Source organism: Pipistrellus kuhlii, unplaced genomic scaffold, assembly GCF_014108245.1.
Source record: "Pipistrellus kuhlii isolate mPipKuh1 unplaced genomic scaffold, mPipKuh1.p scaffold_m20_p_29, whole genome shotgun sequence".
NCBI classification, from domain to species: Eukaryota; Metazoa; Chordata; class Mammalia; order Chiroptera; family Vespertilionidae; genus Pipistrellus; species Pipistrellus kuhlii.
In genome coordinates this window covers 6,207,692-6,227,987 of record NW_023425528.1, presented here as the reverse complement: position 1 = coordinate 6,227,987, position 20,296 = coordinate 6,207,692, and the positions used below count along the sequence as shown (strand labels likewise).

General features: G+C 42.0%; 1 protein-coding gene across 10 annotated transcripts in view; it reads left to right on the top strand.

Moving 5' to 3' along the window:
• The window catches only part of TMEM164 (transmembrane protein 164), a 245,680-nt gene that overhangs the window by 147,590 nt on the left and 77,794 nt on the right, over window positions 1-20,296 (top strand). For all 10 annotated transcript variants that reach the window (XM_045587399.1, XM_045587396.1, XM_036454490.2 and 7 more), the window contains one exon: window positions 5,811-5,877. In XM_045587399.1, coding sequence (XP_045443355.1) covers window positions 5,811-5,877 — 67 coding nt within the window. The remainder of the gene's footprint in view (window positions 1-5,810; window positions 5,878-20,296) is intronic.

Sequence of the window (20,296 nt, the reverse complement as noted above, 5' to 3'; positions counted from 1 at the left end):
GGGCGGGGTTTCAGGGTGGAGCCTACAGCCTTGGCTTCTGTCAGCCTTGCCCTATGCAGTTCCTGAGTCTCAGTAATCCCCACGGTCCTTCAGTACTCGTTGCAAGCACCTCTGAAAGAAAGGTGCCCTCGATTTTCGCCTGCTCGCAAACAGTCTAGGCTCTCCCCCAATGAGCCCGGAACTGGGGTTCAGTTCAGTTGGAAGTGGAGTTGGAGGTGGCGTTCAGAGCAGTCTGGAGCTTTTGTCTCCTTCCCGCCAGGGCAATCGGCACAGCCAATCGTCCCTTCTCTGCACGCAATGTGCGTGCCTCTGGGACCTCCTTTCGCCGCTCCCCCGGAGTTCCGCCTTACAGCCCAGCTCGCTCTGTGTGAGCCTGGGTCCCTGGGGTCTGGCCTAGAACTGGGGTTCAGAGCAGTTGGAACTGGAGCCCAGCACAGTCAGAGCTTTTATCTCCTTCCCGCTAGGGAACGCCAGCCAGGCACTCAGCAGTCCCTCCTCTCCGGCTCCGTCCTCTCCGCGTGCCGCGTGTCTCCGTACCTTAGGCTTTTACAGCTCCTCCGTTCTTCCTTCTGATTTTCTCCTTGCTTCTCGTTGTAGAATTTCCAGTCAGTTGACTTTCCTGTAGTTCTGGGTAATGTCCATTTTATATTTTAGTTGTATTTTATTGAAATTGTTGTGTGTGGCTGCGGCTAGATGTTTACCTGTGCAGCCATCTTGGATTCTCCCCAATGCAATGCAATCTTTAGAGCTGACATCTTTCCTATGTAGAGACTTTCAATCCTTGAGCATGGTATAATTTTCATCATTTAGTTTGATGCAGGGGCAAGTAATTTTTTTAGATACCTTTATCAGGTTGAGGACATTCCCTACTATTTCTAGTTTGTTGATATTTTTAACATGAATTGATGTTGAATTTTGAAAAATGTATTTTTATATCAATTAATATGATTATATACTTTTTATTATTTAAACTGTTAATTTGAGGGATTTTATTAATTTCAAATATCAAATAAACATTTTATTACCAGGACAAATGGTAATAAAATGTTTATTATATTTTATTATATTTAACATTTTATTGAGGATTTTTGTGTCTGCATTCATTAGGGGTATTAGATTAGTCTTAGTTTTCTTTCTCCCCTTCCTTTGTTGATGCATTCTTTTTGTGGTTTTGGTATCTGATTAATAATAGTCTCATAAAAGGAGTTGAAAAATATTTCCCTCTTTTCTTTCCTGGACATTTTATAAAGATTTGACAGAATTGATCACTGAAGCCATCTAGGTCTGTGGATTTCTTATTGAGAATATTTTAAGTATAAATTTTATTTTTGTAATCAGGTTATATCCTTTATCTAGTGTGTGTTTTGGTAATTTGTGGTTTCAGTGGAAATTTTACATTTTGTCTGTTTTCAAATTTTATGTGCATAGAAATCTTCATAGTATCCCACTTATTATTCCTTTTAATTTCCTGGGGATCTGTAGTGATATCCCTTCTTTCCCTTTTGATATTTGTACTTTTTTTCTTCTCTCTTTTTCTTCATATTATTCTGTCTAGAGTTATATCAATTGTTTTGATTTTTTTAAAGACAAACTTTGTTTTATTGTTACTCTATTGTTTTTGTTTTTATTTTAAGTCAAAAATATTTCTTTGGTTTCATCCTTATCTTTATTTCATTTCTTCTGCTTGCTTTGGGTTAATTTGCTCTTTTTTTGTGGATTCTTAAGGTGAAGTTAAGATTTGAGACCTGACTCCTGATTTGAGACCATTCCTTTTTATGTAAGAATTAAAGATTTCATCCTTTTTGATATGTTGTATTTAATTTTTAGCAGTTCATTATATATATATATAAAGCCTAAGCGACAATCCTATCATTTTACTGTTCTCCTGGTAGCTATGATGCGCAATGACCACCAGGAGGCATACACTCCAATGAGTAGAGAATGGAGCCTGATTCCTGCAGAATCGGCAGTGGGTTAGGTTGCTGCTGGGGCACTGTTGGCCCCAAATCTGCTTCAACTGTACCCCAACCCAAAGAGGAGGGAACCTGATTCCAGGGTGCATCACCAGAGAAACACCCTCTCACAATCTGGTGCTCCTCGGGAAATGTCAGAGAGCCGGTTTTGGCCTGATCCCTACAGGACAGGCTGAGGAACCTCACCAGTGCACAGCATGTACCAGGCCTATAGAATTATATAATGTACTTTGAGAATTCTTGTCTATGGATTTGCCTTTGTAGCCACTCAGACAATTGGTCATATATTCCATATCTTTTGGTTCTTGGTTGTAATCAAATGCTAAATTGAAATATAAGTAATCACATGAAGGTTTTAACAGCTTTATTTGTGGTTATGAATAATAATGTGACATTTATATACATTACTTTATTAAGGATAAGAATAGCTATCATGTATTAAATGCATACTATGCATAGCCACTAGGTTGATCACTTTATGTAACCATATCTCATTAAATTCTCCCAGCAACCATTTCAGCCAAGTACTGCTATTAGACCCATTTTAAGATGGAGGAAACTGTCACACATATTTTAAGTGACTTGTTCAGAGTCACTAGGCCAGTAAGTGACTCTGTCTTACTATGTACCATGTGTCTTACTATGTACCATGTACTTTTCTGAGCACTTTTTACATATTGACTCTTTATAATAATCTTAAATTGGTACTATTATGTTTCCATTGTGCAGATGAGGAAACTCTTACAGGACCTTCTAGTGGCCCATTATCCATCTTGCATACCCAGTAGAAATGTGGGTGTCAGGCTGGAGGTGGGTATAAAGTGAAATCAAAAGCATTGGCCTCTGATGTGGTCAGTTGGTTACCTGTTAGACTGTGCCCTAGGTCAGTAGAGGGCATTTGCACTGTGTAATTGGGAGAGTTTTACCACAAAAGACACAAGGGGTGTTTTTTCCTATATGGCTTGCAGTCTGACACACTCACTGATGTTCTAATGTTCTAATGTTCTCTCTCTCTCTCTCTCTCTCTCTCTCTCTCTCTCTCTCTCTCTCTCACACATACACACACACACACACACACACTCACTGAACAGGTGTAATGATCATGTCATGAATTTGAAGCAGGGTACAGTGGCCAAAACATAGGCTTGAAACTTGAGGAAACCTGTGTATGACTTCTCCTTCTGCCACTTATTATCTATGAGATCTTGGGCAAGTCACTTAATCACTTAGTACTTTGGTTACGACAGCTATGCAATTGAAGAAGATGATTATAATAAGACCTATGAGGATTAAATGAGATGATGTATTTGAATAATTAGCCCAGTGATAGGCATATTGAAATGCTCAATACATGCTGATATTTTGTAATTATTGATATTCAATATCTTTTTATGTGTTATGGATAATTCTTTACCATATATGTAACTTGTGAAACTAAATTTTGAGGACTCAGAACAAATCCTGTCTTTATCCAGGAAATGTATCAGTTTTTAAAATCTTGATATTGGTTTTATCTTCTTTATTTTTGGCTTTCCACAGTCCAGTTTCATCCTCCTCAAGATTTAACATTTGGTGCCCCAATTTTTAATTGGCTTTGTGTAAATTCCGGCATTTAAGGCAAATGGCAAAGCCTGGCACCACTGTCCCTTATGCTGAGTACATTATACAGAGTGTTATGCTATGGCTTTCACATAGGAGGGGCAGACTTAGGCCATACTCTACTTCACCTGAGGCCTGAAATGACTGTTAATGACCCCTGGTCTAGGCACTGAGGCTTGAGCCATAGTTTTCATCAGTCAAGTTTCTCAGAGCAAGCAGTATCCCCATGACCCTGTTGTAAAAGTATGGTGACCTGGCCAGCCTGGAGAGTTAGGAGTGGCATTTTATTGATGTGCTTCCTCCCTTTGATGGACCAAGCTAAGTCCTGGTGAACTATAGGTCTGTGATGACCTGCCACGACTTAAGAGCATTCTCTTCTTGGTCATTCCCTGAAAGCATATTAAGCCTGGGCAGTGGATGATGGAGGTGGTAGAGAACTCCCCCTGAAGCCAAAAGGAAAAAGGAGCATCCCCAACTCTCTGCCAGAGGTCATTTTTGCAAGGGATAGTGCAGGAAGGCTCCGATAGAAAACAGCGAGAGGGATGTTAGAGTTTGGAGACTGGAGTCAGATAAACCTGGGTTTGAATCTTGGCTCTTAAATGTGGTGTTGCCTAGGTCACTTTGCTTCTTTGAATTTGGTTTTCTCTTCAACAAAATGGGAAAAGTAATTATACCTATCTCATGAGATTGCTGTAAAAATTAAGCAATGGTGTTTATGTAAAGAAGTTAATTACTTTCCTAGAATATGTTAAATGCACATCATCACTGTCATTTTAGCATTGGCAACAAGAACAAACACACTAGGAGAAATGAAAAGCAGCCTTGGAACTTCTGTGTAATTCTCTTGGGTCTACTTTTAACTTCTGTTAATATTAGGCACACATCTGTGAGTTCCAAGAGAAGAGCTAATGTACTAGGGCTCTACAAAGTGTGGTCTGCTTTCCTATTCCTGGTATAAGAGAAATCATAGTATCTCAGGGCCACTGTGTTAGTGTGTGTGTGAGATTAAGAGAGTGAGAGGGAGAGACTTGAGATCTAGGAGGCATGTTGACTCAGCGGTAGTTATGTGTGACTCATCAAATCAGCTTTTCTTCAGGAGGAACAGACTGTCATTCTTTACTTCTCTCTTAGTAGTAAAGGACCAATGGCTTGTAATCATAGAGAAAGCTATTCAAATCCATCCTCAGAGCCCTTTGCAAGTGAAGTTTATTTCTGACGTGGTTGTTCTTGAATTATAAGGAATTTCTAGTGTGCATTTTAACAAGTTTGTTATTGGGAAACATTATCACTACACAATGCTGAAGTGACCACATTCTCCCTGTCATCCCTTCCTTTTAAGTCAAATATACCAATATATGAAATAAATCAAAGGAAGCCTGGGAGGCTGCCACTCTGCCATCACTACCTCCTGTAGCAGCCCCTAAACTCATTTCTAAGAAGGTGGGGGAAGAGTTTGCAAAGCACTGCAGTTGGCTCTCTGAGTTATACTGGCTTTTTTATGCCCAGGTTGCCATTTGGGAAAAAGAATTGGAAGTGGTTCCATAAATAAGCAACTCTGTTATAAGAAACTAGAGGCCTGTTGCATGAAGTTTCATGCAAAAATAGGCCTTCCTTCCCCTGGCTTTTCTCCTGGCCACTGGGGAGCGTGCAAGTCTTTGCTCCCAGCCAGAGCACGGCTCCTGTAGCTCCCTCTGGCCCTGCCCTCCCCTCATAGCAGGTGTCCCGCCCCGCCCAGCTGCTCCCTGCCTGCATATGCAAATTAACCCATCATCTTTGTTGGGTTAATTTGCATACTCACTCCTGATTGACTAATGGGTCTCACAGAAGTACAGCCAATTTGCATGTTTCTCTTTTATTAGCATAGATGGGTCTCTACTGTAATAACAGAGCACTTGGATACTGCAGCTTTCCTTTCTAATGCTGTCTGAACTGTAGTAGTTGAAGCCATTGATTGGGGCTGACTGGATGATTTGGAAGATCAGAGCTCATCATGTAATGAAGTATTATAACCAAAGTATGTTCCAAATGTGTTTGGGGGATTTTGAGGCAGTGATGATGCTCTTCAGAATATTTCAGTTAATACAAAATATGCAGCTTTTCATTTATCGTGCCCATATGCCAACTCCAATGCTCTTTTACATGGAGAGCCACTTGTTTACCCATATGGTGTGGCATAACCTGTCTGCCTCTCCATCAGTGCCTGTGTGTGACCTAGACTTTATTTTTCTTCTTCTCCAGGCTACAGATGCACATGTTAAATGGAGCTCTTCTGGCTTTGCTGTTTCCTGTGGTAAATACCCGGCTGGTAAGTAGTTTCTTCAAGAGCATACAAGCAGCATACAAAGCAGCATTTGCTCACTACTTCATTATGCATTGCTTGTCCTCATCTTTAGCTCATGTGCCCATGTGAGTGTTAAAATATCTACATATATTTTACTTTTAAATAACATAGGTTTGAACTGTGCAGGTCCAGTTATATGTGGATGTTTAAAAATAAATAACGTAAAGTACTGTAAATGTATTTTGTTTTCCTTATGATTTTAATAACATTTTCTCTTCTCTAGATTACTTTATGGCATATTATACATAAAACATACAAAATATGTGTTAATCATCTGGTTAGGCTTCAGTAGGCTATTAGTTAAGTTTTTGGGGAGTCAAAAGTTATACATGAATTTTTTTTACTGCATTGGGGGTCAGATCCCTAGTCCCCGTGTTGTTCAAGGATCAACTGTATTTAATGTTCACATTTGATGCAGCCCTGTTTGGATCAGTAGAACATGATGGAAATAGGAGCATTTTGTGGAACTCTGAGGCTTGCAATAGTTTCTGGTTTAGGCCAGAATCAAGGCAGACCACAAAGCCTATGGATGCTTTTGGAGAGGTTTTGTAGAGAGAAGGGAGACTATTAGACAGAGGATTCAGATGTTTCTAAGTGTCTCTAGTGTGAACTCAATCATGTTGAACCAAGATAATCTGCTAGGGAGTTTCAAAGCTTATCTGCTTTGCCTAGGACCCCTTTGGGCAAGAATTAGATTCCTTCCTTATTCTTCCAAACCCACAGGGAAGTGTGGGCTACACACATCCCCTGTGGCCAGCAGGTAGAATTCCACTGTGGCAGGAAGCTGAGTGTTAAACCCGCAGAGAGAGAAGCTAGAGCTACAGAGTGGGGTAGGAGGGCTGTGTGTTCAGCGTCCCACTTATGGGAGTCAGAGGGATTAGTAGGCAATGTTAGAAAGCTAAGGGAAGAAATCACTGATAAATCCTTCCTTTTGCTTTCCATTTGCATGATTTAAGTTTGCCTCAAGCATTAAGATCACAGTTTAAATCTCAAAATGATAATTGTTTTTCTTTAGATAACATAGTTTTACAAGGTATTTTCACATAACAATTGTGTAAGGTAGATAGGGTAAGTATTATAGCCTTTCCTCACAAAGAAAGAAACTGACATTCACACACTCACGGAGCTTAAGCCTCCAGAGCTTATGAACACAGTTATACTCACTCTCTCTCTCTGAAAATTTAATCATTCCCTCTCCACAAATACTCATGTATATTCTTATGATTGTCATACTGTTCTAAATGCATATTATACATCAACAGAAATTAAAAGAAAAATTATTCATTTAAGCAGTGGTTTTGAACCCTCAGTATGTTCTAGGCTCACCTAGGGGTACTTTAAAAACAACAAACTGATGAATAAAACAATCAAAAAGTTCTGAATGCCCTGTCTCTCTCCCCACTACCCCCGATTACAGTTCTGAATTTTTGACCTGTGATGCAGCCTGGGTACAGTGTTTTAAAAAGTCCTTTTAACATGGAGCTGCAGTTAGAGCCACTGATTTTGTGCAATGGTTCTGAAACAATATCCATAGCATTAACCTAAAGGAATGGCTGAAAAATGAGGTTTGCTAGTCCTGGCTGGTGGCTCAGTAGATTGGAGTATAGTTCCATGCACGAAAAGGTATCAGGTTTGATTCCAGTCAGGGAACATACCCTCCCTCCCTCCTTCCCTCCCTCCCTCCGTCCCTCCCTCCCTTCCTCCCTTCCTCTCTCCCTCCCTCCCTCCTTCCCTCTGTCTTTACCTCTCTCCTCCCTCCCTCCGTCCCTCCCTCTCCCTCTCTCAAATCAATAAAAACATATCCTTGAGTCAAGATTTTTTTTTTTAAAGAGGGTTGGCAGACCCCATCCCCAGAAAGTCTGATAGTGTCTGGGGTAATGCCGATTGCTTGAGCTCTCAGACCAGTCTAGGAAAATCAGTGTCCTAGTCACTGAAAATTCAAAGTTACTTGTGTGTAACTCAAAGTGTGGTCTGATGATTAGCATTAGGTGACTGCTGCTTGTTAGAACTGCAGAATTTCAGGGCCCACCTTAGACCCACTGCATCAAAATCTGCATTTTAACAGGTTCCCCTGTTGGCTTATATGGATGGCCTGGCTCCTTTCTTCCAAAGAGCACAAAGTACCTTATAGGTTGACCATTCAACTGCCAGAAGAGGGAAACACAATGGTGAAAGAGGGCAGGCCATATAATACATCATTGAACAACATTGCTTTCTTGAGATGCTGTAGGAACTTAACTCCTACACGCCCCCCCCTCCACCGCCCCCATGCATGAATTTCGTGCACTGGGCCTCTAGTAGAAGATAATACCCAAGAATAGTGTTAATCAAACAAATTGAAAACACATTTCTTACTGGCTCAGGTTTGGAGCTGGAGCTCAAGTTACTCCCTGACTGTGGTGGTAACCTGCTAAGGCAAGGAAGTGTATCCAGTTCTATTTTTTTTCCATCTCTCTAATCATCCTGCTACTGTTTTCTCAGGAGATTTCCATGTCTGTAAAGATATTGCTATAATATATGTCTGCTATTTTGCTACCTATGGAGTCTTGTAGGATTTTTATAGTTTCCTGTCTTACATTTAAGTCCTTTAGCCATTTTGTCTTTGTTTTAGTGTATGTTGGTGATCTAGTTTCATTTTTTTGCATTTATCTGACCAAATTTCCCAGCACCATTTATTGAAGAGACTGTCTTGACTCCACTATATGTTCCATATTTGCCTCCTTTGTCAAATATTAATTGAGCATCTTGGTTTGGATCTATTTCTGGGTTCTTTGTTCTTTTCAATTAGTCTATATGTCTGTTCTTGTGCCAGTCCCAGGCAGTTTTGAGAACCGTGGCTTGGTAATATAGTTTGATATCTGGTATTGTGATCCCTCCAATATTGTTTTTTCTCAGGATTGCTGAGGCTATTCTGGATCTTTTTTTTTATTTTATATGAATTTTTGGAGAGTTTATTCTAGATCTTTTAAGTATGCCATTGGTATTTTAATGAGGATTGCTTTGAATCTGTAGATTACTTTGGGTAGTATGGACATTTTAATGATGTTTATTCTATAAATCCATGAACATGGTATGTTCTTCCATTTGTTTATATCTTCCTCTATCTCTTTTTTCAATATCCTGCAGTTTTCTGAGTACAAGTCTTTTACCTCCTTAGTTAAGTTTATTCCTAGAAATCTTAATTTTTTTTTGGTGTAAATGGGATTGTTTTTTGTTTCTTTTTCTGTGAGTTTATTATTGGTATATAAACAGGCCATAGATTTCTGGGTGTTAATTTTGTATCCTGTTACATTGCCAAATTCATTTGTTAAGTCTAGTAGTTTTTTGATGGCGTCTTTGGGGTTTTCCATGTACAGTATCATGTCATCTATATAATAAAAGCCTAAGCGACCTTTATGACAGAACGGCCAGAATGACTGTTCCCTGTGAAGTTTGATGCAGGAGCTGCCCCCTGGTGGTCAGTGTGCTTTCACGCTAAATGCAGGAGCTGCCCCTTGGTGGTCAGTGTGCTACTACAGGGGAGCACCACTCAGCCAGAAGCCGGGCTGAAGGCTGGCAAGCACAGTGGTGGTGGTGGGAGCCTCTCCTGCCTCCTCAGCAATGCTAAGGAGCAGTGAGCTGAGTGGTAAGGAGCAGTGAGCAGGCAACTGAGGAATGAGGGATGCTGGATTGCAAGAGGGCGCAGGCTGGGCTGAGGGACCTTTTCTCCCCTAGTGCACGAATTTTGTGCACTGGGCCTCTAGTTTTACTTCTTTATTTCTCCTTCTTGTCTGATTGCTATGGCTAGCAAGTTTAGTACTATTTCGAGCAGGAGTGCTGAAAGTGGATATTCCTGTCTTGTTCCTTTCCTTAGGGGAAATGAGATTAGTTTTTGCCCATTGAGTATGATGTTGGCTGTGTGTTTGTCATATATGGCTTTGATTATGTTGAGGTATTATCCCTCTATTCCCACTTTGCTAAGAGTTTTTATCAAGAAAGGATGTTGGAGTTTTTGTCAAATGCTTTTTCTGCATCAATTGATAGATTTTGTGATTTTTATCTCAGTTTGTTTATATAATATATCACATGTATTGATTTGCAGACATTCTACCATCCTTGCATCCCCAGAATAAATCCCACTTGGTCATGGTGTATGTTCTTTCTAATGTAATGCTAAATTTGATTTCCTAGAATTTTGTTGAGGATTTTAGTGTCAAAGTTCATTGAGGATATTGGCCTGCAATTCTCTTGTTTTGTGGTGTCTTTATCTGGTTTTGGAATTAGAGTAATGCAGGCTTCATAGAAATAGCTTGGAAGTTTTGCTTCCTCTTGAATTTTGTGTCTGAGGAGGATAGGTTTTAGTTCTTCTTTGAATGCTTGGTGGAACTCCCCTGTAAAGGTGTCCCAATCAGTGATCTTGTTTGCTAGAAGATTTTTGATTACTGCTTCAATTTCTTTGGTCGTTATCAGCCTTTGCAGGTTTTTTCATTCTTCTTAATTGAGTTTTGGGAGCTTGTATTTTTCTAATATTTCCATTTAGTCTAGGTTGTTCATTTTGTTGGAATAGCATATATGTTCATAGTATTTTTTCTTAATCCTTTGTATTAATCTGGGATCGTTTTTTACTTCACCTCTTTCATTTCTGATTTTGTTTATTTGGGTCTGCATTCTTTGCTTCTTGGTGAGCCTGGCTAGAGGTTCATCAATCTTGTTTATCCTTTCAAAGAAGCAGCTCTTGATTTTGTTGATCTTTTGTATTATTTTTTGTTTGTTTGTTTTGTCTCTATGTCATTTATTTCCACTTTGATCTTTTTTATGTCCTTCCTTCTGCTTACACTGGGCTTTTCTTGTTGCTCTCTTTCTAACTCTGAGTTGTAGGGTTAGATAATTCATTACCATTATTTCTTGTTTTTTGAGGTAAGCCTGTAGAGCTTTGAACTTCCCTCTCAAGACTGCTTTTACGGTTTCATAGATTTTGGATTTTTGTGTTTTCTTTGTTTATTGCCAAGATACTTTTTGTTTCTTCTTTGATCTCTTTGCTAACCCAATCATTGTTAATAGCATTCTATTTAGCCTCCAGGTGTTTGATTTTTTTCATTTTTAAAAATATATACTTTATTGATTTTTTTTTCAGAGAGGAAGCTAGAAACATCGATGAGAGAGAATCATTGATCAGCTGCCTCTTGCACACCCCCTACTTTGGATGTGCCCGCAACCAAGGTACATGCCCTTGACCGGAATGGAACATGGGACCCTTCAGTCCACAGGCTGATGCTCTATCCACTGAGCCAAACTGGTTTCGGCTCATTGTTTTTATTGTAGTTGATTTCTAAGTTTATGCTATTGTGATCTGAGAAGATGCTTGCTATGATTTCTATCTTCTTGAACTTAAAGAAACTTTGCCTGTGTCCCAATATGTGGTCTATCTTTGAAAATGATCCATGTGCACTTGAGATGAATGTATATTCTGTGGCTTTTTGGTGACATGTTCTGAAGATTTCAATTAATTCCATCTAATATAGCGAGTCATTTAGGTAGGATTAATGTTTCTTTGCTGATTTTTTGTGTACTAGAGGATTTATTCAGTGGTATTAGTGGTGTTTTACAGTCCCCTACTATTACTGTATTGTTGTCAATATCTTTCTTGATACCTTCCAGAAGATTTTTTTTTTCATGTATGGGTGCTCCTGTATTGGGTGCCTATATATTTACCCGAGTTATATCTCTTGTGGAATTGCTCCCTTTAGTATTATGAAGTGGCCTTCATTATCTCTTGTTGTGGTGTTCACTTTGAGGTATAATTTGTCAGATATAAGTATTGCTATCCCAGCTTTTTTATCATTTCCATTCACCTGAAGAACCTTTTTTCCATCCTTTCACCATAGGTCTCTGTGAGTCCTTTGTTCTAAGATGGGTTTCCTGTAGACAGCATATGTATGGGTCATGTTTTCTTATCCACACAGCTACCCTGTGTCTTTTCATTGGCACATTTAATCCACTTACATTTAAAGTTATTATTGACTAGAGGCCCAGTGCATGAAAATTCATGCTCTGGAGGGGGTGTCTCTCAGCCTGGCCTGTCCCCTCATAGTCCAGAAGCCCTCAGGATTGGGAGGTAACCCGGCAATCAGGGGAAGGTGGCACCTCATCACACCTCTGCTGCTGCCACTGCCGACAGCATAAGCCTCATCTGGTGCTGGTTTCCTGAGCCTCGGACAACCCTGTGTGCTTGTGCAGCTGCATCCGAGGCTTTCCTGTGCCTTGGGTTGTTCCTGGGTGGATGGGCAGTTCCATCTGAGGCTTGCCTGTGCCTCGGTCTGGTCCTGGGTGCCTGAGTGGCTGTGGGAACTGGGGGACTCCGTAGGCATGCACATGGAGTGGCCAGGCCTGCCTTGGGTTGGGCCGAGCCTTGCCATGTGCCTGCCACCCTGGCGGGGCTGAGAGGCCTGGGTGCTGCCATCTTGTGGTTGTGGTACTGCCATCTCTGAGGGCAGGGCAGTCAATTAGCATATTCCCTCCTTATTGGCTGTGGGCAACTTCATCTTTGAGGTCTGGGAAATCAATTAGCATATTCCCTTTTTATTGGCTGTGGGTGCCATCTTTGTGATGGTGTTAGGGTCAGTTAACATATTCTTTCTTTGTTGGATAGATAGGAGGCGGGTCCCAGCAGCTTTTCCTCGAAGCCCAGAGAAGGCGGGGCCTGGTAGCTCCTCTGCGCAGCCCTGAGGTCAGGGGGACTGGTGCTCCACCATGTGGCTGGAGGTGGGGCCTGGTGACACTGCGCAGCCCAGAGGCAGGGTCCGATGGCTCCGCACAGCCTGGAGGCTTTGCATCGTGGCAGCACTCTGAGACTTGGCACTGTCCCATGGCTCTCTGTCCCCATGGGGCAGGACTCTGGGACTTGGGGCCTTCCCACAGAGTGATTGGGGTCCCGGGTCTCTTGTGATTTCATAAGCTGGGTCACTAGTATAATAATAAAGTAATATCAAGTAAGAAAAAAAAATTATACTTTATTAAGTAAAAGATTTTAAAAAAGTGAAGTAGTGAACATTTTTCATTTTCTCTACTGTTCTGCCTGGCTCAGCTATTTCCTGTCAGGTAGTCAGCACAGTGTTGAAGTTCCCTGTGATTCATCACTCCTCTGTGTCATAAGTCACATCCTTGCTTTCAAGCAGGCAGGATCCCTCTGCTCACTTTGTTTCTCTGCCTGTCTTCAGTTGTATTTACACAAGAGTCAATTTCTGACACAATCCCTGGGTGGCAGAGTTTCTGTATTAATTTCTGGGACTAAATGACCCCTATAACCAGTGTTTAGATTCTTCTTTCCCTGCTGCATTTAATACTGGATTGGAGGGATGGACTGACCCAGAGCTGGTTTTCTGCTCGTGTCTCCTTATTCTGATCCCCAGTTTTCACCAAAACAACTTTCCCCTGCAGTCTTGGTGAGTGTTTTAAATTGGAAGATCCTATGTACTGGACTTAACAAGCAAAAGCAAGGAAGTTAAAAAAAAAAAAAAAAGACAAAGGAACCAAGTTGACTCATGTCTTTTCCCCCTGGCACTGCATGGCTGGTATAGAACTTTAGGCTGCCTTACTGGGCACAGTTTCCAATGGCTGTGTCCTCATATCTAGAGTCTCCTTCTGCAAGCAGCCCTGTGGACCCCCTTCCACATTCGAGGGCTACACTGACCCCAAGGGCTGCAGATTTGGTGGGGCACAGTCTTGCTCTGAAGCTTTAGTCCTCGCTGCATGCGTTTCTCTCTCCATTCTGGATCCCAGATCTCACCTCTCTCCAGGAGATCTCTGACCTTTCCATCCATGGGTTGCCTCACCAGCTATATTTAATTTGCCAATTGCGGGTGGGTATTACTCAATTCAGCTATCTGCTCTGTGAGAAGGCATAGGGCCCATCCATATACTTGGCACCAGGCACCACTTTGTCTTTCCCTGGACAAACATTTTAGGCACCCACAACTTGGGAAGCTGGAGTCTCAGTGTTCGTGGGTTCACAAGTGAGGCAGCTGATCCCTGGGCAATGTGGTTGCAAGGTCCTGGGAGGTATCCGAGGTCTCCCTGGTTGAAGGTAAGTTTGTGCTTCTGATCACAACTGCTTTCCCCTTCAAGATGGCACCATCTCTGCAGCAGAGCTGTCTGCTCCAGGAGAGACTTTAGCAATAGTAGATGCTGCCTGGTCAGGGGAGCCTGGTCTGCCAGTCCCCAACAGTCCTGTGGAATATAGCTATCCCTCACTCACAAATACAGACACTCCCTGCATGTCCACACACTCTTCTTTTCCTCTCTCACGCTCTCTTGCAGCCTGCCGTCCCATTGGCTGCCATATTGGATCCCCACTAAAGTAATGCTTGTTAACATCAAAACTTCTTTAATAAGCTTTCCCTTAACTAGCAATTTCAATCATTCTGGCAAATAATTTTTTTGTTTTTGTAAAATGAATCTGAGAAAAGCTTTACAGTGCTGGACATGTGTCTTGGCAAATGGCTTTGGTCTGGTTATTTTAAATGGTTAGGACCCCACCCCCTGGGCTACTTCTGGTTTAAAGGACTTTTATTTTTCACCCCCTTAGTTGAGCTTAGATTGACTTAAAATAAGGTTCAGGAAGATAGGCAATTCTTTCTTAAGCCTGATGACCCAATTAGCAATTAGGCAGGAAGCCAGCCTTTGACTTTTGCCTTTCCTTTTTGGCCCTTTATATTTTTAATCCTTTTTTTCTTTGCTCATTAGCAGTAATGAGGAAGCAAGGAAAATAAACTGGACTAATTAGTGTGTGCCAGAACACAGCCAAACATACACTCACATATATAAATACAGAGAGAGGCGAGAGGGTTGAATAAAATTGCTACAGTCAGCTAAAGGATTGGGGGGTCATCAATGAATTTCCATGTGTTGCACTATATCCTGTGACTCATTGGCATCAGCTAGAGAATGTCCAGGTTCCAGTTCCTCCTGATTCTCCATGTTAGTGTCTGACATTTTAGAAGAAGAAACGTGTATTCTGATGGCCCTTATTACAAGTAAGTAATCTTTACTGCCAGAATTATATAGAAGGTTTCTTTCTTTCTTCAAATGAAGCATCTTAAGGGCAATTTTTTTATTAGAGGGAAGGAAGGGACATGTACCATGGAAATATTGATTCTTAGATGAGTAAGGAGCTAAAAATTTGTCTTATCTAACCTTATATCTTAGAGGGGGAATTTAAAAGACTTGCTTAAGAAGCCAAAGTGGGTGCCTAGAGAACTCAGATCTCCTGAGTCAGATTTCAGAGCTCTTTTTGTGTTGTCTGACTGAAATTTGGGGTGAGTTTTGAATGCTAATGAGTCACATTGCTGGAGATGTTTCTTATCTTCACTTGATCTGAAAGAGTTAGGTCATAGGCTTCTTTGAGAAGCTGAAGAGGACCATAGAGACTCTTCCTAGATAAATACACAAATACAATTTGCATATAGTTTCACTAAGGATACTCAGACTGCCATCTTCTGCCTTTCTCCTTTCAAGCCCATTCATGGGTCTCATATTAAGATAACCCTGCTCAAGCTGTCAGTAGTCCAGGGCTTGGAGAATAGATGTGTTGTCTAATTTGTAAGCTCTTTGTTATAGCCAGTGGCGTTTTGGTCTGATGGTGATGCCGGGTTGTTTTTTGGTTTGTTTGTTTGTTTGTTCTGTTTTGTTTGTTTTGTTTTATGCCTGTGACTTTGCAAAGAACATCATATATTCCAGGCTAACCCACCTTCTGGAAAATGAAAACCAAGAAGTGGGAGCTAAGTAGGGTGCCTGGGGAACCTGGCTACATATTAGATTTTCAATCACTGCTGTTACTTTGCAAAGCCGGTGGTATGGCCCTCAGAATGAAGCACTGTGCTCAACCTGCACCCCCATCCCAGTTCCTTTTGCCCTCTGAGACCCATGAAAGTTTTCTTTTCTGAATGTGGACTGTTTTGAGCAAGGAAGATTGGAAACAGAAAAGAAACTTAAAATGTTAGATTAGCTTCCTTCCCAAACCAAAGACTAGTTGTATTTGCAGCCATCTAATACAATAGTAATGAAAAGAATGATAATGATTTTTTTTTCATAAAGCTTCTTTCTTCTAACAGGCCAAAAGCCTAGAGTATATTATTATCTCATTATTAAAATTGCCCATTCTTGTGTATCCGTGATGATCTATTATTAGTTCTTTTGTCCCTCCTTTATGATACCTCCCCTTTTGCTAAGTACTTTTTTTCTTAGGTGGTTCTTTTGAATTTTTTGAACTCTCAGATTGAGTGAAAGAAGTTAGTAATGATGTTCATTACTTGGGAAGCTACTCACACCCACAATCACCTCAATGTTCTTGGAATGCAACTTTTTCCACTGGCACACCTTGTGCTGCTTAGGAAACTTTGCTGTCACCAATGCAAATAGGCTTGGGAATATCACTCTTGCTAATTGGCACATTGAAATGTGCTAATTGACCTAGAAAAGTTATTTCTGTGACTGGCAAATTTAGCTGTTTAAAAAAGTTATAGTTTGGAATTTGGACCTGAACTAGGGACAGAATGTCCCTCTGCTTTCCTGAGAGTACTTAAAACATAAAAAGCTTGGTTTCAAAACAGCCCTTAGCTTTCTGAATTCATTTGGGAAAAATTGTGTCTCAACCTACAAAAGCCAGTACCTTTCTGGTCAAATGAGTGCAAAGTATGTGAGTTTGTAGAAGGTTGAGAAGAGTCTGGAGTTCCTGGTCCAAATCAAATTATGGGGACTACCCTGGGATGTGTAGTTGCTACCTTATCTTGAGGTTGATCTTTGAGAGTCTTGCATTCTCCATGAATTCAGCCCCATCACACCAGTCAATGCCTAGTTGTTTTTCAGAAACAAATGCTTTTATTACTCCCAGCACAAAAAGCAGCATAGGATTCATGTGATATCTACTTCCCTTGTTTCCAAGCCACAAAGGGAGTTGAGTGGCCCAGGTAAAGGCTATGCATGCCATGAATTTGAATATACAGAATTTTATCATGCACTTGTCTGTGTCAAGTATTATGCTAATTGCTGTAGAGTATGAAGAAGCAGGCATAGTACTTTTCTCCACCCCCCCACCCAGTTAGAAATCCTATCTAATAGAAGAGAAACATGCAAATTGACCACACCTTTGTTATGCCCACAAGCCACTCCCACTAGCCAATGAGTATGCAAATTAACCCAACCAAGATGGCGGCAGCCATTGAGCTGGAGCTTGCAGAAGGCTTGGGTTTCCCTGGGAGATGGAGGAAACCAAGCTTCCCTGTCCGCCCTGGCTGGCCCTGGCTACAAAGTTTCAATTCTAGAAGATAAATAAATCTCAGATACCTGCTTCCACTGGGCCCTGGCCTCTGCTCAAGGAGGAGCTGAGAGAAAAAAAGAAAGAAAAAAAGGAGGGGCTAGGAGCCATCAGCCTTTCACCCAGTTTGGCCAGCCATCCCAGTGGGGACCCCCACCCTGAAGGAGGTGTGGCCAGCTTGAAAACAACCCTCAGCCTGTCATCCAGGCTGGCCACCCCCCCCAGCAGGGACCCTCACCCCATAGGGGCATGGCTGGCCTGCAAACCACCACAGGTTCCTCACCCAGGCTGTCCCATGCCCCAAGGAAACCCCCATCCTGATCTGGGACTCCCTTCAGGGCAAACCAGCCGGCCCCCACCCATGCACCAGACTTCTATCTATACTAATAAAAGGGTAATATGCTAATTAGACTGGGAGACCTTCCAGGAGACCTTCCAGAAATTCTTCTGGACAAAGCCATGGTGGCGGGGCCCAGGTAGAGGTGGTTAGAGGCCAAGAGGGGAGAGCAATTGTGGGTGATCTGGCTGGTGGGGTCAGGGCCTTTGGGGTAACAGTCCAGCAGGGGGGCCAGTTGGGGGCAAGCAGGCTATCAGTGGGGATCATTGGAGGTGATCAGGGCAGTGGGAGAGTGGGCAGTTTGGAATGAACAGGCCAGCAGGAGGGCAGTTGGGGGTATGCAGGCCAGTGGGGAGGGCAATTGGGGGTGATCAGGCCACCAGGGGAGGCAGTTGGGGGTGAGCAAAGTTTCAGGGGGCAGTTGGGGGTGAGCAGGTGAGCAGGCAGAATGGTTAGGGGCAATCAGGCAGGCAGGTAGGTGAGCAGTTAGTCCCAGATTGCAAGAGGGATGTCTGACTGCCAGTTTAGGCCTGATCCCTATAAACTGGCAGTTGGACATCCTTCGTGGGGTCCCAGATTGGAGAGGGTGCAGGCTGGGCTGAGGAACACCCCCTCCCCCATGCACAAATTTTGTACACTGGGCCACTAGTATAAGGCATAAATGCCTGGAAAGATATGGCAATATTAGAGTCAAAATAGTGAAAAAGGGAAATCACAAGGCAATTCAGGCTTACTGGCTAAATTGCAATTGTTCCAGAGTTCTAAGAAATGGGAAGAGGATTAGTATTAGCATTTACAGAGCACCAAATATGTACCAGATAATTTAAATATTATTTAATTCTCACAAGAACTTTATTTTACATATGAAGTAACAGGTTCAGAGACCATAAATAACTTGTTCAGAGTTACATGGTTTGTAAATGCTAAAGCTAAACCTGTGACCTTTGAACTCTAGCACACTACCTCCTAGAATGATCATTAAATGGGCCAGAAAGGCTTCATGGAAAATAAAGCCTGAATTGAGCCTTGAAAGAAGATTTGAATAGCATGTACATCGTAGAGGAAAGAGGCAGTTCAAGCTAAGAGAATGCCATAGCCAGTAGGAAACAGTTAACTCATCATTGAAATTCTGAAGAGTAGGATGGAGAAACTTGAATTTCAGTTGTATATATAGACTGTCATTTATAAGCAAATTGTCAGAAGACACCCTGTGACACTGCTTCTGTTACATCTTTTAGCTCTTATTCTAGTAATGTTCAGATTTTACATCTATTTCTTACCTTTTCCTTCTCTACTAATAAAGAATTCTGTACAAGTATACAGGTATACGGGACTTTACAACCACCAGAATAGTTCTTTCACAAATATCTCAACCTAGAGTAGTTAAGAATATGGACTCGGGAATCAGATTCCCCATGCTCATATCCTGGTTGTGTGTGCGTGTGTGTGTGTGTGTGTGTGTGTGTGTGTGTGTGTGAGAGAGAGAGAGAGAGAGAGAGAGAGAGGTGTGATCATGAACTTGGGCAAGTTCTGTGGGCCTCAGTTTTCTCATCTATAAAATGGAGGTGATAATAGTGCCTACCTCCAAAAGCTGTTCTGAGGATTAAATTAATTTGTGTAAAGCACATAACACAGCACCTGGCAAATCGGAAGCCCTTAGTGTGAGATATTAATTATTAGTCTTTGATTTTCAAAAAAGCCCTGTAAAGTGGGTATTAGCATCTGCATTTTATAGAATAAAATTTAGAAAGTTGAAGTAACTTGCATATGGACACACAGAAATCAACAGAATTGGCCTGAGAACTTTTCTGATCCCAAAGCTCATGGTTTTTCTTCTTCCTCTGTCTTAATTATTTAGATTGATTTTCTAGTATTAAGCCAAATCAACTCCTTGTGGTAAATTTTATATAGTGTCCATTAGAGATTTGGGGGACTGATTATACTTTTAAGATTTTTTAAATAAGAATAATTCATGATGGGAAACCAAGATGGCAGCATAGGGTAGACACCCGAATGCAGCCTACCACAACAAATTTGAATTTAGAACTGGAAAACAGGGGAAACATCATCCTGAAGCGCCGGACGGCTGGCTGAGAGGAGGCTCTGCCATCTGGGAAGGAGAGAGAAGGCATGCTGAGTGTCAGGAACTATGAAGGTGCAGAGAACTGTGTGCAAGAAAAGGCAGCCGCCAGACTTCGCTGCTGGCTTGCTTGCGGAGCGCGGAGAGGGCAAGCTGAGTTCGCTGCTGGCTTACTCCCTGCGCGCGGAGAGGGCAGACAGCTAATGCGCGGCTGGCTTTCTGGTTCCGGAGGAAAACAGAAGCATGCTATTGCTCTGATAGATGGCCCCAGACAGGGAGAGGCCAGACCGTCAGGCAGTGGGCAGAGATCTCTCGGAGGTGTGTGAAGCCAGCGGCCATTACTGCGGGATTCAGAAATCAGACCCTCATAGGGAGGGACTGACCAAAGTTTGTCTGCACCACCCCGAGACTCTACCCCGTCCAAGCAGAGCACAGAAGCCCTTCCAGTGGCTAGCTTCCTCATTCGCAGCGAATAGGACTCTCCTAGGGAGGAACAGACAGGAATCCAAAGCTTGTCTGCCCTATACCAAAGAGGTGCATGTGCCTGCAACCAATCTTGTGGGATTCAACAAAGCTTGTCTGTGCCACCCCGAGACACCGCCCTATCCAAGCAGAATAGAGACACTTCTGATCCTCATAGCCAATTGGCTTGGAGATCAGCACTTCCCAGTGATAC